Raw genomic sequence first — 18964 nt, 5'->3', positions numbered from 1 at the left:
CGCCTCCCCTTCTGCAGCCTCCCTCCCCAGCCCCATCGGAGGAAATATTACAATGTTGCAAGCTGACGTAAGGACATTACAAGGAAAGGGCTACATTTCGGAGTGTTTATGAAAAGCCGCGGTACTGTACTGTCACCAGGGGGCACGCAATATAATGCATTTCGCCAAACATTTTGGATAATAATCATTTACCAACAACAACACACACAAAAAAGCCCCAGTTCGCCTGGAGCTCGCAGAGCCAGAGAGGAGCCATGCAGCCAAAGTTTGGGAAGCCCTTTATTATTTTTCTGACATTGCGAGCTCGCCCTTGAGGAGCCGTAATTGCATTATCTGATTTTTTTCCCCTTCCCCCCCTCCCCGTTTCCCCCTCCCGGCTCCGTCTCTCGACATTGCAATTTTTTTTGCTTGCGTTTTGGAAGGAGAAGCCGCCAGCTACCTAGCGGCAGGAGCCGCCGCCAGCCCTGCTCGCTTGCCTGGGAGTCCAGTGTTGTTTTGAAGGGAGCTCAGCTAACATGGCGACGGTGCCCGTCTATTGCATCTGCAGGCTGCCCTACGACGTAACCCGCTTCATGATCGAGTGCGATGCCTGCAAGGACTGGTTCCACGGCAGGTAACACAAAGGGCTCGGGCCTGGTGTCCCCCCTTCCTCCCCCGCACCCCGCTTGGGCTGCGATCGCCCCTTCTCGCCCTTCGCCGCCTCGTCTCTCCGGGGCAGAGGGAGGCAGGCGGCGGAGCTGCCGCTGCTGCTTGTGTGCAGTTTTCCAACAGGCCTTTTTGGAGAGGAGGAGGAGCCTCGCTGCCCCCGGCCCTCGCTGCTGGGGCTTTTTTTTTTTTTTTTTTTAGGGTTTTGTTTTGTAAATGTTCGGTTCTCTGCACAATGCCTCCCCCCCCCCCCCGGGTCATGGGGGGCTATTGTCCTGTCGGGGTGGGGGGTGGGTGGCGGCGGCTCTGGCTCGCGCCTGCTTTCCGGACCATTGCACCGCTGCCTGGTGGGCTCGTAGCGCGGGGGGGAAGCGGCTGCGCGGCGGGGCGGCTTGGTTGCCACCCGGGGCCGGGGGGCTGCAGAAGCGGACACAGAGTGTGCGGTGGCCGGGCTCGCGGGAGCGTGTCCCGGGGAGGCGGCGGCCGCTGGGCCGGGCTCCGCTGTGGCGCGCGGGCGGGTCGGCTCCCGTGTGACAGGGGCACAATGGCCGGAGCGGCCTGAGCGGAGCGCCGGGCAGGGCCCGCGGCACATGGGAGGGGGAAGCGGGCTCGGAGACAGGCGAGCGCGGGCCCCGCAGCGGCAGGGCGGGCTGCGAGCAAGACCCGGAGAGGCGGGCCGGGCTGAGAGCCCCCGGCCGCTGCGGTGGGAGCCGGCTTGCCCCGGGAGCAGGGGAGCCTCTGGGCGCGCTTGGTGCCCGGCCCGGGAGGGGGAAGACCCCGCTAGCCGAGAGCCCGCCCCTGCCAGGGCAGGGCCCCTCCGCGCGGAGAGCGGGGGCTGCACCGAGCCACGCCAGTGTGCCAAGGCCGTGGGGGGCGAGACCCCCCAGCAGCCCGAGACCCCCCCGCCCCCTCCAGAGCAGCCCCCCGTGACTGACCCCCCACTTCATAGCAGCGGCCTGTGACTGACCCCCACGCCCAGAGCAGCCCCCTCTGACTGTCACCCCTGGTTTTCAAGCGGTGCCTGGAGCAAAGGGAGGGGACTTCGGAGCCCACTGACAATTAGCAGCGTGCTAACAATTTAACAACAAAACTAACCTATTGCAATCGTTTAACCCTGAGGTCAATGACACTCAGCAGAACGGGTGCCGCCGCCCCTGCCCTCTCTCATTGTATCGCTACTGGGGGAGCGTGGGTCCGGAATACGTTGCTTTGCCCCTTTGTCATGTAACCACTACATTGCATTATCGCTGAGTCAACAGCATTGCTATGATCTTGGTGTCACAACAGTAAGTTTCTGGGATCACAGAGATTGCCAGAACAAAACAGAGCCCCCCCCCCCCCGATGATTTACAGCTAGTCAGATATAAATTGACTGAACTTTATATCTCCACAACTTTTGTGAGGAGGGGGGAAATGATGTTTGGGAGAGTTTGTTCAGGAGCAGACAAAGGGAGAGGCTTCTCTTTTTATTTATTTCCTACTAAACCAGGGTATAGAAAGTATGGTTGAGGTTTTATGTAAGTGACAATATTGGACCAATTTCTGTTGGTGAGAGAGACAAGCTTTGGAGTTTAAACAGAGCTCTTCTGGGGAGGGAGTGTTAATCAGAGAAACAAATACTGTGAAACTGAACTTCAAGAACATGTTTCTTTTTCTTGTAGGAATGGGGAAGTTAGTTAAAAATAGCTTGAAAAGAAAGTTAAGGGGATTAAAATTCAGAGTCCCCTTGAAGGTTGTTTAAAAATAAACTTATTAGAGTCATACAAGATTTGGGTACTCCAGATCTACAGAAATTAAAATCAAGGGAAACAAAGAGGGGGGATGAACAGCAAGGTACCAGAGGTTTAGGATTAAAAGGGTGTCCTTTTAAAAATTGACTCAAATGATACTAATAGAATGGAAAACATCATCAGTGGTTATTTGAAAAACCCAGAGGAAACTGGAGGAGTAAGTAGCCAAAAGTATACAAAATAATAAGATATTCTTCTAAGTTTATCTAGAGGACTGCTGACCGCTCAGGAGAGTCAGTGTGACTGCTAGTTCCTCAGGATGGAAAGGTGGACATAAAAAGCAATTCTTTACAAGTAGTAAAGGTCAGATACTGTGAGAGATCGAAGTATCAAAAAAGATGTGAAATTAAAATAGAGTAAATAAATCACCAGGGCCAAAGATGTAATGTATCTCTTAGTTCTAAAAGAATTCAAGAACAAAGTAGCTTAGTTAAAAACTATTGATCAGATAGGCCAGGAAAAATAATATGAAAATCATTTAAAGATTGTGTTAAGCTCCTAAACTGAGAGCATGCGGTGTGATAGGTATTCTGTAAGGGTAAATTGCGACTCTCTCCTGTTCACTCTTTTGAAGAGTTCTCACAGAAAACCAGATAAAGGAGATTGGTTGGAGGTGGAGCAGGCTAAGGGCCTGTTTTCACTGTCACTGGGTACTGGAACAGGCCCTGAACCAGCTAATGGAGAGTGAGCTAGAGATAGTTTATAGAGGTATTTCAAAAGGAATTTGATAAACTTCCTTGCAAGAGGCTATTATAGAAACTTGTTAACTGTGGGGGGAGAGGTAAAGTCTCATCATGGATTTAAAAAGTGGTTCAGAAATGTGAAGCAAAGTGTGTGAATTAATGGCCTTATAGGTGAAAATGTTAATAGTGGGGTGCTCTAGGGTTATGTACTAGACAAATTTCCAAAGTGGTGTGCAGTATCTCATGTTTGTTAAGGATTTGGAAGAGAGGGGTGGACAGAGAGGTGTTAAAAATTAAATAGCCAAGACTAAAGAGGATTGTGAGAACTCAAGTAGGACCTAAAACTCAAGGTTTTAAGACCGAATGGTGGCAGAGTAAAGTCAACATAGACAAGTAAGAAAGAAGGGACTAGTTAAGATACTTGTATACACTGATGGGTTTTGAAGGAAAATGCTCAGGAAAATGATCTCTGCATGACTGTGGACAGCTCAATGAAGACAAAGCTCAGTGATAGTGAAATAGGATGTTTTGTGTGGTATTAGAAGGGAAAGAACGTAATAGCAAATGGGTGGTGTATTTTCACCTTGCGAACTGTGTTCAGTTTTAATGATCTTAAATAGAAATAGCGGCAAACATAAAGGTTCAGAGATGGATTCTAAAAATAACTAGGGGTTGTGAGAACGATGGGGGTTCCACACAAGGAGAGAGTAAAAAGACCCTAAGAAGTGGTATGATAGAAGAGAGAGGCCATTCGGAGCTCCTATTTGTCGTTTTTTCGTAATACAAGCACAAAGAGATAGTCAACAAATAAAACATACCCAGTGTTTTAGTTTTTAAAAAAAATCATGGGTGTCTCCTAGAGACCTCAATCTTGCAAGTTTGTATGTGTGTGTATTTTACGCTACCACCGAAAACTATTATTTTTAAAATAATGTAATTTGTTTCAATAAAATATACATAAAAATCTTAAACTCATGTCACACATTCTGTGCACTTATGATAGTCACATAAAAGTTCATTTTATTTCTGAATTATTTCCAAACTTAATACATTGTCTTAATATTCAAACTAATCAATGTACAAAGAAACACATCAAAATTAGTAATCTTTGAAGGGGGAGAACTTCATTTATTTCTTCAAGTACCGTGATAGGCTGTGGGATTTCTTAAAAATTCCATAATCCCTATTTTGTTTTTGTGGAAATGGCTCAGGTGTTTTCCTGATTCCTCTGTGATGGGGCTTTCCAAACTTTTTCATAGCGTGCACCACATCTTAATAGAGAGATTTCATGGGCTATTCACATCACATTCCTAATCTCCCCTCTCATTTGACATTGAATAACATCCCCGTGGCAACTGCAACAATTCCTTATATAGGAAATTAATATTAGAAAAGTCTTGAATTTATTTGAGACTTTCATTTAATGTACTTTAGCATCTGGAAATAAGAATGAGGAGCAAGTGCTAACTGACTAGCCAGCTCTCTGCAGACCACCAGGAAGAGCTCTGCAGACCTCTAGTGGTCCATCGACACCAGTTTGGAAATCATTATTCTGGGACATTATTCTGGGTAACTACAAAATTACCTGTGAGAGAGATCCAGGTTTCTCATGCCTGGTGAAAGCCAGTCAGAAGCTTTTTGGGTTTGTTACCTTCTCTTGAGAGGACACGATACCAAGCATCCTTAAAGAAACAATGGTTAGACTTTTCTCAAGAAGCCATCACTTAATGTTAATTATCTCTCCAGTTGCCAGTTATTACCATGTTTCAAACTTTTAATTTTTGGGGAAGTTTACACTTCAATAGGCATCTTTTTATTTCCTGGATTCCTATCATGTTGGTTTCAGGATTGGGTATGTTATAGTGATTGCATTCATATCCTTGGTTGATGAACTCCTGGCCCTTGACAAAGGTCAAGAGTCTGATGATTTTGTTAGAACTAGAGCTTTTGATAATGTTGCCCAGGTGGTGTTCCTGATATGTTGGCAGGGTGTAAAAGGGGTGAGTGGAACTGTTCTTCACTGGTTCTGCTCTTTCCTTTCAGAATGGTTTCAGAGGGTCTGTGAGGCCCTTCTCATCTCTGGTTCCATACTGTTGTCCCTTCTGTGCAACATGCACAAGGCCCTTTGAGAGTGTTTGTGTTAATGTTTGGGGCTACGGTGTCACCAATATGAAGATGACCTCTTTGTCTGTGCTTCTCATTAGATTGAGACTGAATAATTTCCTTGTTCTGTCCAGGCCCCGTGAAAACAAGTTGGCTGAAGCTCAACCCACAAATGATGGAGGTGATGCATGTTGGCTAGGGAAAACAACCTGAGGAGTTGCTGATAGGGGTTTGGCTGCTTTATTTGTTAGTGGAGAATGTCCATCCTTTGCCAAAGAGATTCACTCTCTTGGGGTACTTTTAGATTCCCAGCTGCTCTTGGCTTCCCAGGTAGCAGTAGTAGCTCATGGTGCTGTTTTTCATCGGTGGTGAGTTATAAGGTTACCGCCTTTCTTTAAAGTGGCACTGTCACCTCCAAGTTTGACTACTGCAGCATGCTGTATCTGGGCTACCTTTAGCGACCACTTGGAATGTTTAGCTAATGTAGAATGCAGTGGGCCTCCAACTTGGTGGAGTGGTTTGGTGGCTCTGTGAACTGCACAGGCTGCTCATCTGCTTCCAGGAGCAATGGAGGGTGTGGGTTCTAATCTATAAAGCCATATATGGTATGGTACCTGCCTGCCTTAGGGAGAGCCTCCCTTCCTTTGAACCTATGCTGCAGCTGAGATCAACTAAGGTGCTTTGACTCTTCTTCTTAGCTTATGTGCAACTGTGCCTCAGGTAGAGCATGACCTGGATTCATCACCAAATTTGGTTTGCTGGTTGGATCATTAGCTGGCCTGGGCCGGGTACTGACAGGGAGTGTGACGTGAATGCTGATCCATGCCTCCCAGGTTCTTTGACTGACAGCCTATGAATGCAAACCCCTTAAGGGCTGGAGGGAGACCTGTTCAGTGACAAGACCCAGCTATCATATTTGCTCATTCTGGAAATGTGCCAGAATCTAAAGTTTTCTGAACTTTAGAGCAGGGCCAGACAAGGCTTTTTGTTCAAGTATTTCCTTAACTATGGAACAATACTGGCTTATTTATTATGGTTGTTAGGTACAGGAAGGTGAGTTGTTTATCCTCTTAGCTGTGTGAGTTTAACATGGTGTTTCATTAATTTATATCAGGCACCCAGATGCCATAGGAGAGGTACATACAATCATTCACTAAATAGAAAGAAGAAAGGGAAATACTTTTTTTTGCACCACATATATTTAAGCTGTGGAACCCTCTGACACAAGAAATCATCATGGTAAATAACTTAGTAAGATTAAAAAATGATTAGCCATTTAGAATGTCAAGGATAATACCCACAGTTCCCATGGGTAGTATAAAACTGAATGCTGTTAAACCTGATGCACTGATACTTAATACTCAGCTGGAGTATTGACCATTATTGGGAAATAGCTCTCTTTTGGTATGGAAATTCTCAGTTACTATCAATGTTCTATCTAGTCTAGTATCTTATGTCTGACAGTGGCCAATTCTGGTTGCTTGGATTAAGGTATAAACCCCTCATAATGCACTTTGGTGTGCAATACCATACAATGGAAGATTGTAACTATAGATTCAACTCTTGTTTGTATAAATATCAATCCTGTTTTGAATCTTACTGACTAGTTTCCCTCAATATTATCAAGTGTCAATGTATTTTGCAGATTTACACTGCACAAACAGTGTTTCATTTAGTATGAGGAATTAAAAATATGAAAAAAATGTTGCATATGTTTAGTTGTTTAATTTTACATCTTAAAGATTTTAGGTGTTTCAGAGTACCCTAAAGGAATAATCCACATTAAGGGCTGGTCTATACAGGGAAACTTACTTGAATAGCTGTTGTGGAATAAACTATTCCACAAAGCACACTAATTATTTTGGAACAGAGTATTCACATGCAGAGCTATTCCAGAGTAGTTATTCCAGTCATTTTCCCCATGTAGACAAGCCCTTAGTGGGAATTGTCTGCTTTAAAAAAAAAACTAACTTGTTTGTTTGAAACCTGGTGCAGCAGTGTTTGAAACTAATATAAAACTACATTTTAAGCCTTTTTCCATTGAAGTCAATGTTTGTTTTACCATTTATTTCAATGGGAGTAGGATCAGGAACAACATAAGAATGGCCATACTGGGTCAGACCCAGGGTCCATCTAGCCCAGTATCCTGTCTTTCAACAGTGCCCAATGCTGCGTGCCCCAGAGGGAAGGAACAGAACAGGTAATCATCAAGTGATCCAGCTTCTGGCAAACAGAGGCTAGGGACGCTATCCCTGCTCATCCTGGCTAATAGCCATTGATGGACCTATTGTCTATGAATTTATTTAGTTCTTTTTTTAACCCTGTTATAGTCTTGGCCTTCACAATATTCTCTGGCAAAAAGAGTTCCACAGGTTGACTGCGCATTGTGTGAAGAAATGCTTCCTTTTGTTTGTTTTAAACCTGCTGCCTATTAATTTCATTTGGTGACCCCTAGTTCTTGTGTTATGAGGAGTAAATAACACTCTCCACACCAGTCATGATTTTAGAGACCTCAGTCATATCCCCCCTTAGCCGTTTCTTTTCCAAGCTGAAAAGTCCCAGTCTTATTAATCTCTGCTCATACAGAAGCCATTCATACCCCTAATAATTTTTGTTGCCCTTTTCTGAACCTTTTCCAATCCAATATATCTTTTTTGAGATGGGGCAACCACATCTGCACGCAGAATTCAAGATGTGGGCATACCATGGATTTCTATGGACTCGGGCAATATGCTTATTATCTATCCCTTTCTTAATGATTCCCAACATTCTGTTCGCTTTTTTGACTGCTGCTGCACATTGAGTGGACGTTTTCAGAGAACTATCCACACTGAGTCCAAGATCTCTTTCTGAGTGGCAACAGCTAATTTAGACCCTATCATTTATATGTATAGTTGGGATTATGTTTTCCAACGTGCATCACTTTGCATTTATCAACAGTGAATTTCATCTGCCGTTTTGTTGCCCAGTCACCCAGTTTTGAGAGATCCTTTTGTAGCTCTTCACAGTCTGCCTGGGACTTAACTATCTTGAGTAGTTTTGTGCCATCTTCAAATTTTGCCACCACACTGTTTACCCCTTTTTCCAGATCATTTATGAATATGTTGAATAGGATTGGTCCCAGTACACACACCTGGCGGACACCACTATTTACCTCTCTCCATTCTGAAAACTGACCATTTATTCCTATCCTTTGTTTCCTATCTTTTAACCAGTTGCCAATCCATGTGAGGACCTTCCCTCTTATCCCATGACAGCTTACTTTGCTTAAGAGCCTTTGGTGAGGGACCTTGTCAAAGGCTTTCTGAAAATCTAAGTACAGTAACTCCTCACTTAAAGTTGTCCCGGTTAACGTTGTTTTGTTGTTACGTTGCTGATCAATTTTTAGAGAACATGCTCGTTTAAAGTTGTGCAATGCTCCCTTATAACATTGTTCAGCAGCCGCCTGCTTTGTCCACTGCTTGCAGGAAGAGCAGCCCATTGGAGCTAGCTGGTCGGGGCTTGGAACCAGGGTGGACCGGCAGCCCCCCTATCTGCGCCACGCTCTCCTAAGTTCCCTGTGCAGCAGCTGCCCAGCAGGCTATCAATGGCTGGGCAGTTCAGCTGTTCCTTCCCCCACTGCCATGTGCTGCTCCTCTCTTCTGCCTTGGAGCTGCTCCCAGGAGCCTCCTGCTTGCTATGCAGGGGGGAGGGGGGAAAGAGGGGTGCTAATGTTAGGGTGTCCCCTTTCCCCTGCTCCTGTCCCCTGCTCCTTTACCCCATCTCCACAGAGTCGGGGTGGGGGGTCGCAACAGTGCTCAGGACGGAGGGAACTTGCTGGCAGCAGCTGCTGTCTCAACTTGCTGATCTACTTAAAAAGGCAGTGTACTTAGAGTGGGGTCAGTGTACTTAAAGGGGCAATGTGCGCCTCTCTCTCACACACAGGGTGTGTCTCTGTCTCTTTCTGCCATGCTGTCTCCCCTCCCTCCATTCGTGCTGCCTTGTAGAGTGTGAGGCTACATTAACAACAATGTATTAACCCTTGAGGGCTCAGCCGAATGCTAGTTCATCATTTAGCAGTAAGGCATTCCCTGGGAAATATCCCACCCTCTTCCATCCTCTGACTTCACCACCTCAACCAAGCTTCACAATCATCATTACTGTGTACAGTATTAAATTGTTTGTTTAAAACTTATACTCTGTGTGTGTGTGTGTATATATATATATAAATAGTCTTTTGTCTGGCAGAAAAAAATTTCCTGGAACCTAACCCCCCCCCCCCCATTTACATTAATTCTTATGGGGAAATTGGATTCACTTAACATCGTTTTGCTTAAAATAGCATTTTTCAGGAACATAACTACAACGTTAAGCAAGGAGTTACTGTACACTATATCCACTGGATCCCCCTAGTCCACATGCCTGTTGACGCCTTCATAGAATTCTAGTAGATTGGTGAGGTATGATTTCCCTTTACAAAAACCATGTTGACTCTTCCCCAACAAATTATGTTCATCTATGTGTCTGACAATTTTGTTCTTTACTATAGTTTCAGCCAGTTTGCCTGGTACTGAAGTCAGGTGGCCTGTAATTGCCGGGATCACCTCTGGAGCTCTTTTTAAAAATTGGTGTCACATTAGCTATCCAAGGCCTTTACATTATTCTATAAGTTTAAAAGAGTTTAAAGAATTTAAAGTACCACTTAAAATTCAAATCCATTTGGTGTCTCTGTACTTCCCTTTGTTGCAGTCTTTTAAGGGGAGATCAAATTTTCTAATCGGATCAGGAACTCCACACTTAGCCTTCCTTCATAAATATGGGATTCAGAATTAAGCTCCCATGCTAATTAGCAAAACATAGTTTTCAGCTGCAAATGAACTCTGACCAGCAGGTAAAGCAAACCAATATTGTGAAGCCCGTCAGTGTTGAGTTCTTGATTCCATAGAATGACCCAGAGGTAATTGTTTCACCATTTTGCTTGTTTTGAGATATGTAACTATGGAAAGAGATTTACAGTGGAAACTATAACAATCTTAACATGCTGTAGGATACTTCCGATTGATACTCCAGTATCTCCAGAGACCTTGTGATGTCAGTCATAATATCAAGACTTCTTTGAATCCATTTATTAATAAAACAGTGTATATTCTCCATATACACTGTGGATTGTCAAATTATTAATAATGCATCCTGTTTTATTTTCTAGAAAAAAATTGCCAAAGGGCCAAAAACTTGGTGTGAATGGAAAAAGGTTGAATTACTCAGCCCTAAAAATAAAAAGTTTACAATGGGAACTGCAAGTCGACCTTAACTCTGAGGTGCCAGAATTCTAATACTGACAACCCCAGGCAAAGCACTTCAGTAGTTACACAGCACTTTATTTCTAAAGTATGGGCTCCATGTTCAGATATGCATGCAAGGAGAAAGTGGATTAGCTTCCTCAGAATAGTCAGTTCTTTTATCTTTAGGTTTTCTGTTCCCTTTTGGAACACTGCCCAGGTATCAAACTAGTATTCGGTAGCTGTTAGCATGATATCTAGCGCTATAATGCTGACTTTCGAGCTGAGTGGGCTTTTCACTCCTGAACAGTGCTTTGTTGTAGGACTCAGTATGACTATTGATTAGAAAGCTCACAGCTTTTCAGTGCCTGGGTGCTTGAGGCTCAGGCACTATAGCATGGTGAAAAAGAGTGGTCCTTATTGATAGGTGTGGGATTGGAAGTATAAAGTCTTGTATTTAAACCTGTTTGTTAGAATACATAATGGCCCAAATTTGCAAAAGGGTCCAACATGAGACAGTTTGAGCCTCATTTTCAGAGTGCTGAGTACCCAATTTTTATTCATAGCAAATAGGATAATGAATTCTTAACAGCTCTCTCAAAGGCAGCCTAGGGAGGTTGTGGAATCTCCATCTCTGGAGATATTTAAGAGTAGGTTAGATAAATGTCTATCAAGGATGGTCTAGACAGTATTTGGTCCTGCCATGTGGGCAGGGGACTGGACTCGATGACCTCTCGAGGTCCCTTCCAGTCCTAGAATCTATGAATCTATGAATCAATGAATCTCTCAGTTTGGGAGCCCAAAAGTCAAGGAACCCCAAATTAGTGGATATTTTAGAAAATATGGATCTAAATGATAGTAACTGTAGACACTTATATGAAAGGAACAGGCCTGCAAGTGTGTTACTGAGATACACCTCTACCCCGATATAACGCGGTAAAGCAGTGCTCCGGGGGGGCGGGGCTGCGCACTTTGGTGGATCAAAGCAATTCGATATAACGCGGTTTCACCTATAACACGGTAAGATTTTTTGGCTCCCGAGGACAGGGTTATATCGAGGTAGAGGTGTACTAGCATCTGACAGCAAGTAATAGACTTGTCCAGATGAACTTTTAGTATGTGTGAAAGTCCTTTAAAGATAAAAGGATTTTACAACAGAAAGTATAATAATGTTATAAATATTAGACACAATTCAGGTTTAATTAAAAAAAAAACTAGCAAAAGGCTCCAGTGCTCACCGTGAACCAAAAACCTGTTGCTGAACCACATTTGGGGCCCAATTCAAGGACAAAATGTCTGTTAACTTCAATGAGTGCAAGATTGGACCCTTAAGCAGCTGGCAGTTTTTAGCCAGAAGGGTTCAAACAGATAGATTAGCTGACCCACTGTTCTTTGTAACCTGAATATTCTGTGGTGGGGGAGAATAGATATTTTTTTAAATATTTCTGCAAAACTAGTTAAAACAATTTAACCATATATGAGGAAAAATTGTTGCTGGACAGAGAAACTTTGTCAAGATTATTGTAACACTTCAAAAATGATTTCCCTTTATTTTTAACAGCTACCTCAACCCATTCCTTCTCTCATTAATAGGCAGACTCTTCCATTAACATTGTCACCATTTGTTGGTCTGTTTGAACCTGTGTAATTTGAATGGAACTATTATGGTTCTTCCACGGTTCTCATGATTATTCCAGTTTTTATGTAGGGGGCTAGATGGCTTGGGAGATTGGCAATGAGTGTGTAGCGCCTTTTTACCACCAGGTTGTTGGTTTGGGTCTAGTTAAAGTTGGCAGAGGGCCGATGTTATTACCACGTCATGACTGTTCAGTGATCTTTGTGAAATGAGTTGGTGGGCTCCATTTTTTACCTAGGTGATAGATAGATAGGAAACACATCATAAAAACCACCCTGGGCAAAATTCTGACCCCATTGAAGTCAGAGTATTTTGCTATTTACGTCATTAGAGTCAGGATTTCACCCCATATCTGTTGGCAACATTTTGAAAGCCCCAGTGGAGAGGTCAAGATTTGGATGAGCAATGGAGAATGATCTATTATCTTACCCCAATAGAACAGGAGTACTTGTGGCACCTTAGATTTATTAGTCTCTAAGGTGCCACAAGTACTCCTGTTCTTTTTGCGGATACAGACTAACAGGGCTGCTACTCTGAAACTTACCCCTAATGGCACTCCCTCTATCAGGATACCAGATGTAGAAGGGGGTCAGTGGGGAAACTGGAAAAGGTTCACTGTCAGTCTTTGCTGCCTGCCAATGTTCTGGGCATGGGCACCTTCATTCTCCAGTGCTGTTAATCTTTGTGCCTTGCATGAGCACTGCATGCATTTCTGTTTTAAAAGTGAATGATCTTTTTGCTGGAACTTTTATTAGCAAAATTATATTACACTTTAAAATGACATTCAAATTCTGTGTGAAATCTGAGCAAATATAAAATTATACTAGTTGTGTAATACTCTGATAATCCCAGTTAATAGAACTACCAGTCAGCCAAAGGACCATAACTTTCCCTGATATAACAACTTCCTTTCCTGTTAATCAGAAACTGAGTTTATTCAAAATGTTTTGCATCTACTCTCTACATTTAGATAAACATGGTTGAATGGTATTAAAAAATCTGGTATAATTATGCATTGTAATGACTCCAGAGATTTCGCTGCAATGTAAGTATCCTAAGTTTTGTTTAAATTGACCAGATTTTTCACAATAGCCATTTTATGCATCTAATCTGTGGCATGGAACACAATGTGCATGTATTAAAAATGCTTAGACATCACTGTTTTACATATAAAGTATCTCCTCTCTCAATGTAAACAACTCAGTTATTTCTAAGTTAGTATTTGAAAACGGTAGAAGTGTATCATCTGTTTTAGGTATGTTATTTTCATATTGCTGTTCATCTCCATAGTATCTGAGTACCTTCCACACAGGGTATGTCTACACTTGGCGCTGGAGGTGTGATTCCCATCTCGAATCATACTTGGGCTAGCTCTCATTGAGCTAGCGTGCTAAAAGTAGAATGTGGCCATGGCAGTGTTATCTGAGACCTTCAGCATGTAATCTGGGTGCTACCTGTCCCACTGCTCCAGCTGCATTCTGGTTTTAGCGCACTAGTTCAGTGAGAGCTAGCATGAGTATGTCTCTTTGAACTGGGAATCACACCCCTAGCTCAAAGTGTAGGCACACCCTTAGAACAGATTGGCAGTAGCTAGGTCCCTAGTAGACTTCATGCTATCTCTGACTCTTCTCCGTTTTCAGGGCACAAAAAAGAGATTTATTAGTTTATTTAAATTACTTCAAAATTTTTATTTGTAAAGATGTAACTGTTAAAGGTGCAGAAAGTGTGGTAGATATTTTACAATCTAATCCATTACAGATCAATCATGTTAACACTTTTTTAACAATGCATTCCTAGGCTGAGAATATATGCACTAAGTGTCAGTGCAGTGTGATTTGGAAAGGCCAAGTAATAAGCCCCTGCATAAACAGAGTTAAATTCATCCTAGAAAACAGTGACATTATCCCAGCGATGTGTTTAACCTGTGAGGTTTATAACACAATTGCTGCTATATCTGTATCTATGATGATACTGTTAAAATAGCAGGCTATGTAAAAGGTTTACTTGGCTACTGTAATTGAAATCATCCTTGGGGGAGGGATAGCTCAGTGGTTTGAGCATTGGCCTGCTAAACCCAAGGTTTTGAGTTCAATCCTTGAGGGGGCCATTTAGGGATCTAGGGCAAAATCTGTCAGGGAAGGTACTTGGTTCTGCTGTGAAGGCAGGGGACTGGACTCAATGACCTTTCAAGGTCCCTTCCAGTTCTGTGCGATAGGTATCTCTCCATATTTAAAAAAAAAAAAAAAAAAAGCAGTCTCTCTTGAAGAAGACAATTTGCCTACCACTATAAAGAATGCAGTAGTCCAGCCATTTCTAAAGTAACCCACACTGAACACCCATCATCACCTTGTCTCCAACCTCCCTTAACTAGACAAACTCATTAAGAAAGTGGTGATGACCAAACTCCAATGGTTTCTCACGTTTGCTGGTATCCTCTACCCTTTGGAGTCAGGCCCCTGGTAGGGATATGGCACAGTTTGCTGATGGATGATTTTCTCTTGGCCTTGGATAGCAAACAAGCCTTCATGATTACACTATTTGATCTCTCAGCAGTCTTCAGTACTGTTGACTGTGCAGGGCCGGATTTAGGGGTGGGCAATCCAGGTGACCACATGGGGTGCCAGGCTTGGGGGGTGCTGGGCTTGGGGTGCTGTAAGGTATTAAAAGTTTAACAAATGGGGGAGAGGCGCTGAAGGCACTCCTCACCCGAAGTGCCATTTGATCTAGGGCTGGCCCTGACTGCAAGGGGCTGAAGAAATGCCTAAGAGACCTAGCCAAAGTAAATGTGGTAGCTCTTCACTGTCTCAGACAGGCCCCCCAAAACCTAGACTGGGGTAGGCAACCTATGGCACGTGTGCCAAAGGTGGCACGTGAGCTGATTTTCAGTGGCACTCACACTGCTTGGGTCCTGGCCACCGGTCTGGGGGGCTCTGCATTTTAATTTAATTTTAAATGAAGCTTCTTAAACATTTTAAAAACCTTATTTACTTTACATACAACAATAGTTTAGTTATATATTATAGACTTATAAAAAGAGACCTGAAAACGTTAAAACGTATCACTGGCACGCGAAACGTTAAATTAGAGTGAATAAATGAAGACTTGGCACACCACTTCTGAAAGGTTGACGACCTCTCACCTAGACACTCAGGGTACGTCTACACTAGCATCGAATGTCGGAGCGGTGCACTGTGAGAAGCTATCCCGCAGTCCCCGCTGCCCATTGGAATTGTGGGTTAAGCTCCCAGTGCATGATGGGGCAAAAACATTCTTGCAGGTGTTTCTGGGTGTGTGCCGTCACTCGCTCCTCCCTCCGTGAAAGCTACGGCAGACTCCATACTGCCAGCAGATGGTGCAGTACAGTGCACCGCCTGTCTCCTGGTACTATGAATCCACCTCGCATGTCCTCTCGTCTTTCTATCTACTCTTTTATCTAACCATTTCCCGCCTTTTTTTGGCTACCGTGAGCCAAGCACCGACATCAACGTGGGATGGCCGGGAAACGTGCATGACATTCGCATCTTCAAGAACTCTGGTCAGTTTGAACAGCTGCAGGAAGGGACTTACTTCCCAGACCAGAAAATTACTGTTGGGGATGTTGAAATGCCTATAGTTATCCTCAGGGACCCAGCCTACCCCTTAATGCCATGGCTCATGAAGCCGTACAGTAGTAAGGAGCAGTTCAACTTTAGGCTGAGCAAGTGCAGAATGATGGTAGAATGTGCTTTTGGACGTTTGAAAGCGCGCTGGCGCAGTTTACTGACTCGGTTAGATCTCAGCACAACCAATATTCCAATTGTAATTGCTGCTTGTTGTGTGCTCCACAATATCTGTGAGAGTAAGGGGGAGACATTTATGGCGGGGTGAGAGGTTGAGGCAACTCGCCTGGCAGCCAATTTCTCACAGCCAGACAACAGGGCGATTAGAAGAGCGCAGCAGGGCACACTGCACATCAGAGAAGCTTTGAAAGCAATTTCATGACCGGCCAGGGTACGGTGTGACAGTTGTGTCTGTTTCTCTTGAAGTTACTTGCCCCCTATATATATGAAAGGAAATAAAGTCAAAATTGTTTAAAAACTGTTCTTTATTATTTGTTGCACAACACATTGAGAGAAATCCGAAGGTAGACCGGGCGGGTGGGGGGGGGGGGGGAGGTATTGGGTTGGGGGGTGGAGGAGGAGGGAAGGACAAGTCCAGAAACCAAATCAAAAGTTTGCATATGCCAGCTTTCTGGTGCTTGGGCGATCCTCTGGGGTTGAGTATGTGGGTCCCCGTAGCCTCCCCATCGTGTTCTTGGGTGTCTGGGTGAGGAGGCTATGGAACTTGGGGAGGAGGGAGGGTGGTTATACAGGGGCTGCAGCTGCCTTTCCCGCATTAGATCCACCATACAGCGGAGCATGTCAGTTTGCTCCCCCATGAGCTTGACCATAGCATCCTGCCTGCTCTCATCGCACGTGTCCCTCCTCTCTTCGTGTTCTTGTAATGCTTTACGGGACTCCGCAATTGTTTGCCTCCACGCATTCAGCTGGGCCCTATCAGTGTGGGAGGACTGCATGAGCTCGGCGAACATGTCGTCCCGAGTTTGCTTTTTCCACCTTCTAATCTGGACCAGCCTCTGGGACGGAGTAGATAGGGGCCACGTTGAAACATTTGCACCTGCGGGAGGAGAAAAAGGGAGGGTAGTATTTTAAAAGATACATTTCAGAGAACAAAGGGGACACTTCGGTGTGAGTAAGCCATCACACACGGCCGGGCAACAGAATTCAGCTTAGGGGCACGTGGGGTTCTGCTTCTTCTACATTCATTTCAATGCTTTCAAACTGCTGGGCCCCCTTTCCCATAGCAAGGAATGCCTGGTGGGTTTGCCATATACAAGGAGGGCCTGCGGGCTCTCTGGGATGATCGCTTCACACAACATCCCCCCCCCCCTGCACCCACCGCGTGGCTCCGATCATGGTTTTAGCTCACCAGAAGTACCTTCTCCAGGGTCATGGTCTGGGAGCCCGCCTTGGGAGTGGGGGGAGGCTATTGGTTCCAGCGTTAAGAATAGTTCCTGGCTAGGGGGGAAAACGGATTCCCCACTTGCTGCCTGTGCACTGTCCTCCTCCTCCCCCTCCTCTTCGTCCTCCAATGACTCTTCCTCCTCACTCCGTGCAACTCCCCCCTTGCAGGTGTCCACCGACAGTGGTGGGTAGTGGTGGCATCACCCCCCATAATTGCATGCAGCTCACGGTAGAAGCGGAATGTATGGGGCTGTGACCTCCCTGGCTTTTTGATACGCTTGCCTAAGCTCCTTGATTTTTGTACGACGCTGCTCTGTGTCCCTGGAGTAGCCTCTTTCCGTCATGGCCCTGGAGACTTTAGTGTACCTATTTGCATTCCTTTTTTTGGAACGTAGTTCTGCCATAACAGACTCGTCTCCCCAACATGCGATGAGATCCAGTACCTCCCATTTGGACCATGCTGGAGCTCGTCTCCGAATCCAGGACTTTGTGATCTCCTATGATGGTGTACTCTGCATGGTCGCCTGTGATGGTGGACTGTGCTGATGGTCACCTGTGCTGATGGTGACCAAACAGGAAATGAAATTCAAAAGTTCCCCGGGGCTTTTCCTGCCCACCTGGCTAGTGCATCGGAGTTGAGAGTGTTGTCCAGAGCGGTCACAAGGGAGCATTCCGGGATAGCTCCCGGAGGCCAATAATGTCAAATTGCGTCCACAATACCTTTAACCCGGGATTGCGATCTCAATTTAAGCGCTACTCCACTTGCCGAGGTGGAGTACAGAAATCGGATTAAAGAGCCCTTTAAATAGAAAAAACCGGTTTGGTCGTGTGGACGGAATCATTTTTTTCCCGAATTAACTCGGCTAATTACGAGATAACAGGCCTCACTCTCTATTCTTGGTCCCCAATCCAGCAGAGCACCTGCATAACTTTAAACTGTGAGTAGCCTATTGAAATTAATGGAGCTATTCACATAATGGAAGCACATGTTTAAGTGCATTACTAAGGCCTGTCACATGGAATCCAGCAGGATTCTGTGCTTTCGTCCATCATTTTCAATATCAGTGGCTAGGGCTGGTCAAAAAACTAACAGGAAATATGCTCCAATGAAAAGCAGATCTTTTTTTCAATGAAAATGTTTGTAGAAGATTTCCACCCCCCCCATTTTTCAACCTGTTCTCATATGTATTAGAGCTAGCACATATAGCAACACTTATAGTTAAGGTTACCTAAATGTTTCCATTAAAAATATCATTTTTAGTTGCTTATAACTTTCCCAATGATTTAGCATTTCACCAAAAAATAGGTATTCTTGCTCCCAGATAAGGAGCACATTTTTCATCAAACGCATTTCAAAGATATAAGGATTGAAAAAATTCAGATTTTCTGCTAAGAAACAATTGTTGTGACTTTTTTTAGCACCTCAGTGGAAGGTGTTGAAAACTTGACATTTGACAGAGATGTAGTCCATATGTCATACCTGCCTTACATTGGTCTGGAAAAGAAGCCCATATTTAATGCATGTTCACTGTTAAAACATTTAATACTAATCTCCCAGTGTTCCACTGGCACAGTAGATATGTGTTATGTGTATACTGAATGGGAATTTCCATGAATAGATGATATCTCTGGATTTCATTGGATTTGCACGTGTGCTTGTCAAAGCGTGCAAACACCGAATGAGCACTTTACTTTGCACCATATATGTTCTTTGCCTGGAGCTTTTTGTATGAAATATTTATATATACATACAAGATTACTGGGAGAAACTGAGTTACCATGGACATGCACTAATACTTCTCAAATGATGCAGCTTCCTTCATTTCAGTGCTGGAAAGAAATAAAC

At 44.2% G+C, this 18964-nt stretch overlaps 1 protein-coding gene across 1 annotated transcript in view; it reads left to right on the top strand.

Annotated features, from left to right (window-relative positions):
- The first annotated feature begins 335 nt into the window (after window positions 1-335).
- Window positions 336-18964, top strand: part of PHF2 (PHD finger protein 2) — a 139930-nt gene continuing 121301 nt past the window's right edge. Inside the window, exon 1 of the mRNA XM_065407318.1 lies at window positions 336-613. Within this exon, the coding sequence (XP_065263390.1) occupies window positions 516-613 (98 nt within the window). The 5' untranslated portion in view covers window positions 336-515. The remainder of the gene's footprint in view (window positions 614-18964) is intronic.

Source organism: Emys orbicularis, chromosome 7 (genome assembly GCF_028017835.1).
Source record: "Emys orbicularis isolate rEmyOrb1 chromosome 7, rEmyOrb1.hap1, whole genome shotgun sequence".
In the NCBI taxonomy this organism is placed as follows: Eukaryota; Metazoa; Chordata; order Testudines; family Emydidae; genus Emys; species Emys orbicularis.
Note: the sequence above shows the minus strand (reverse complement) of the source record. Positions and strands in the feature narration are given on the sequence as shown.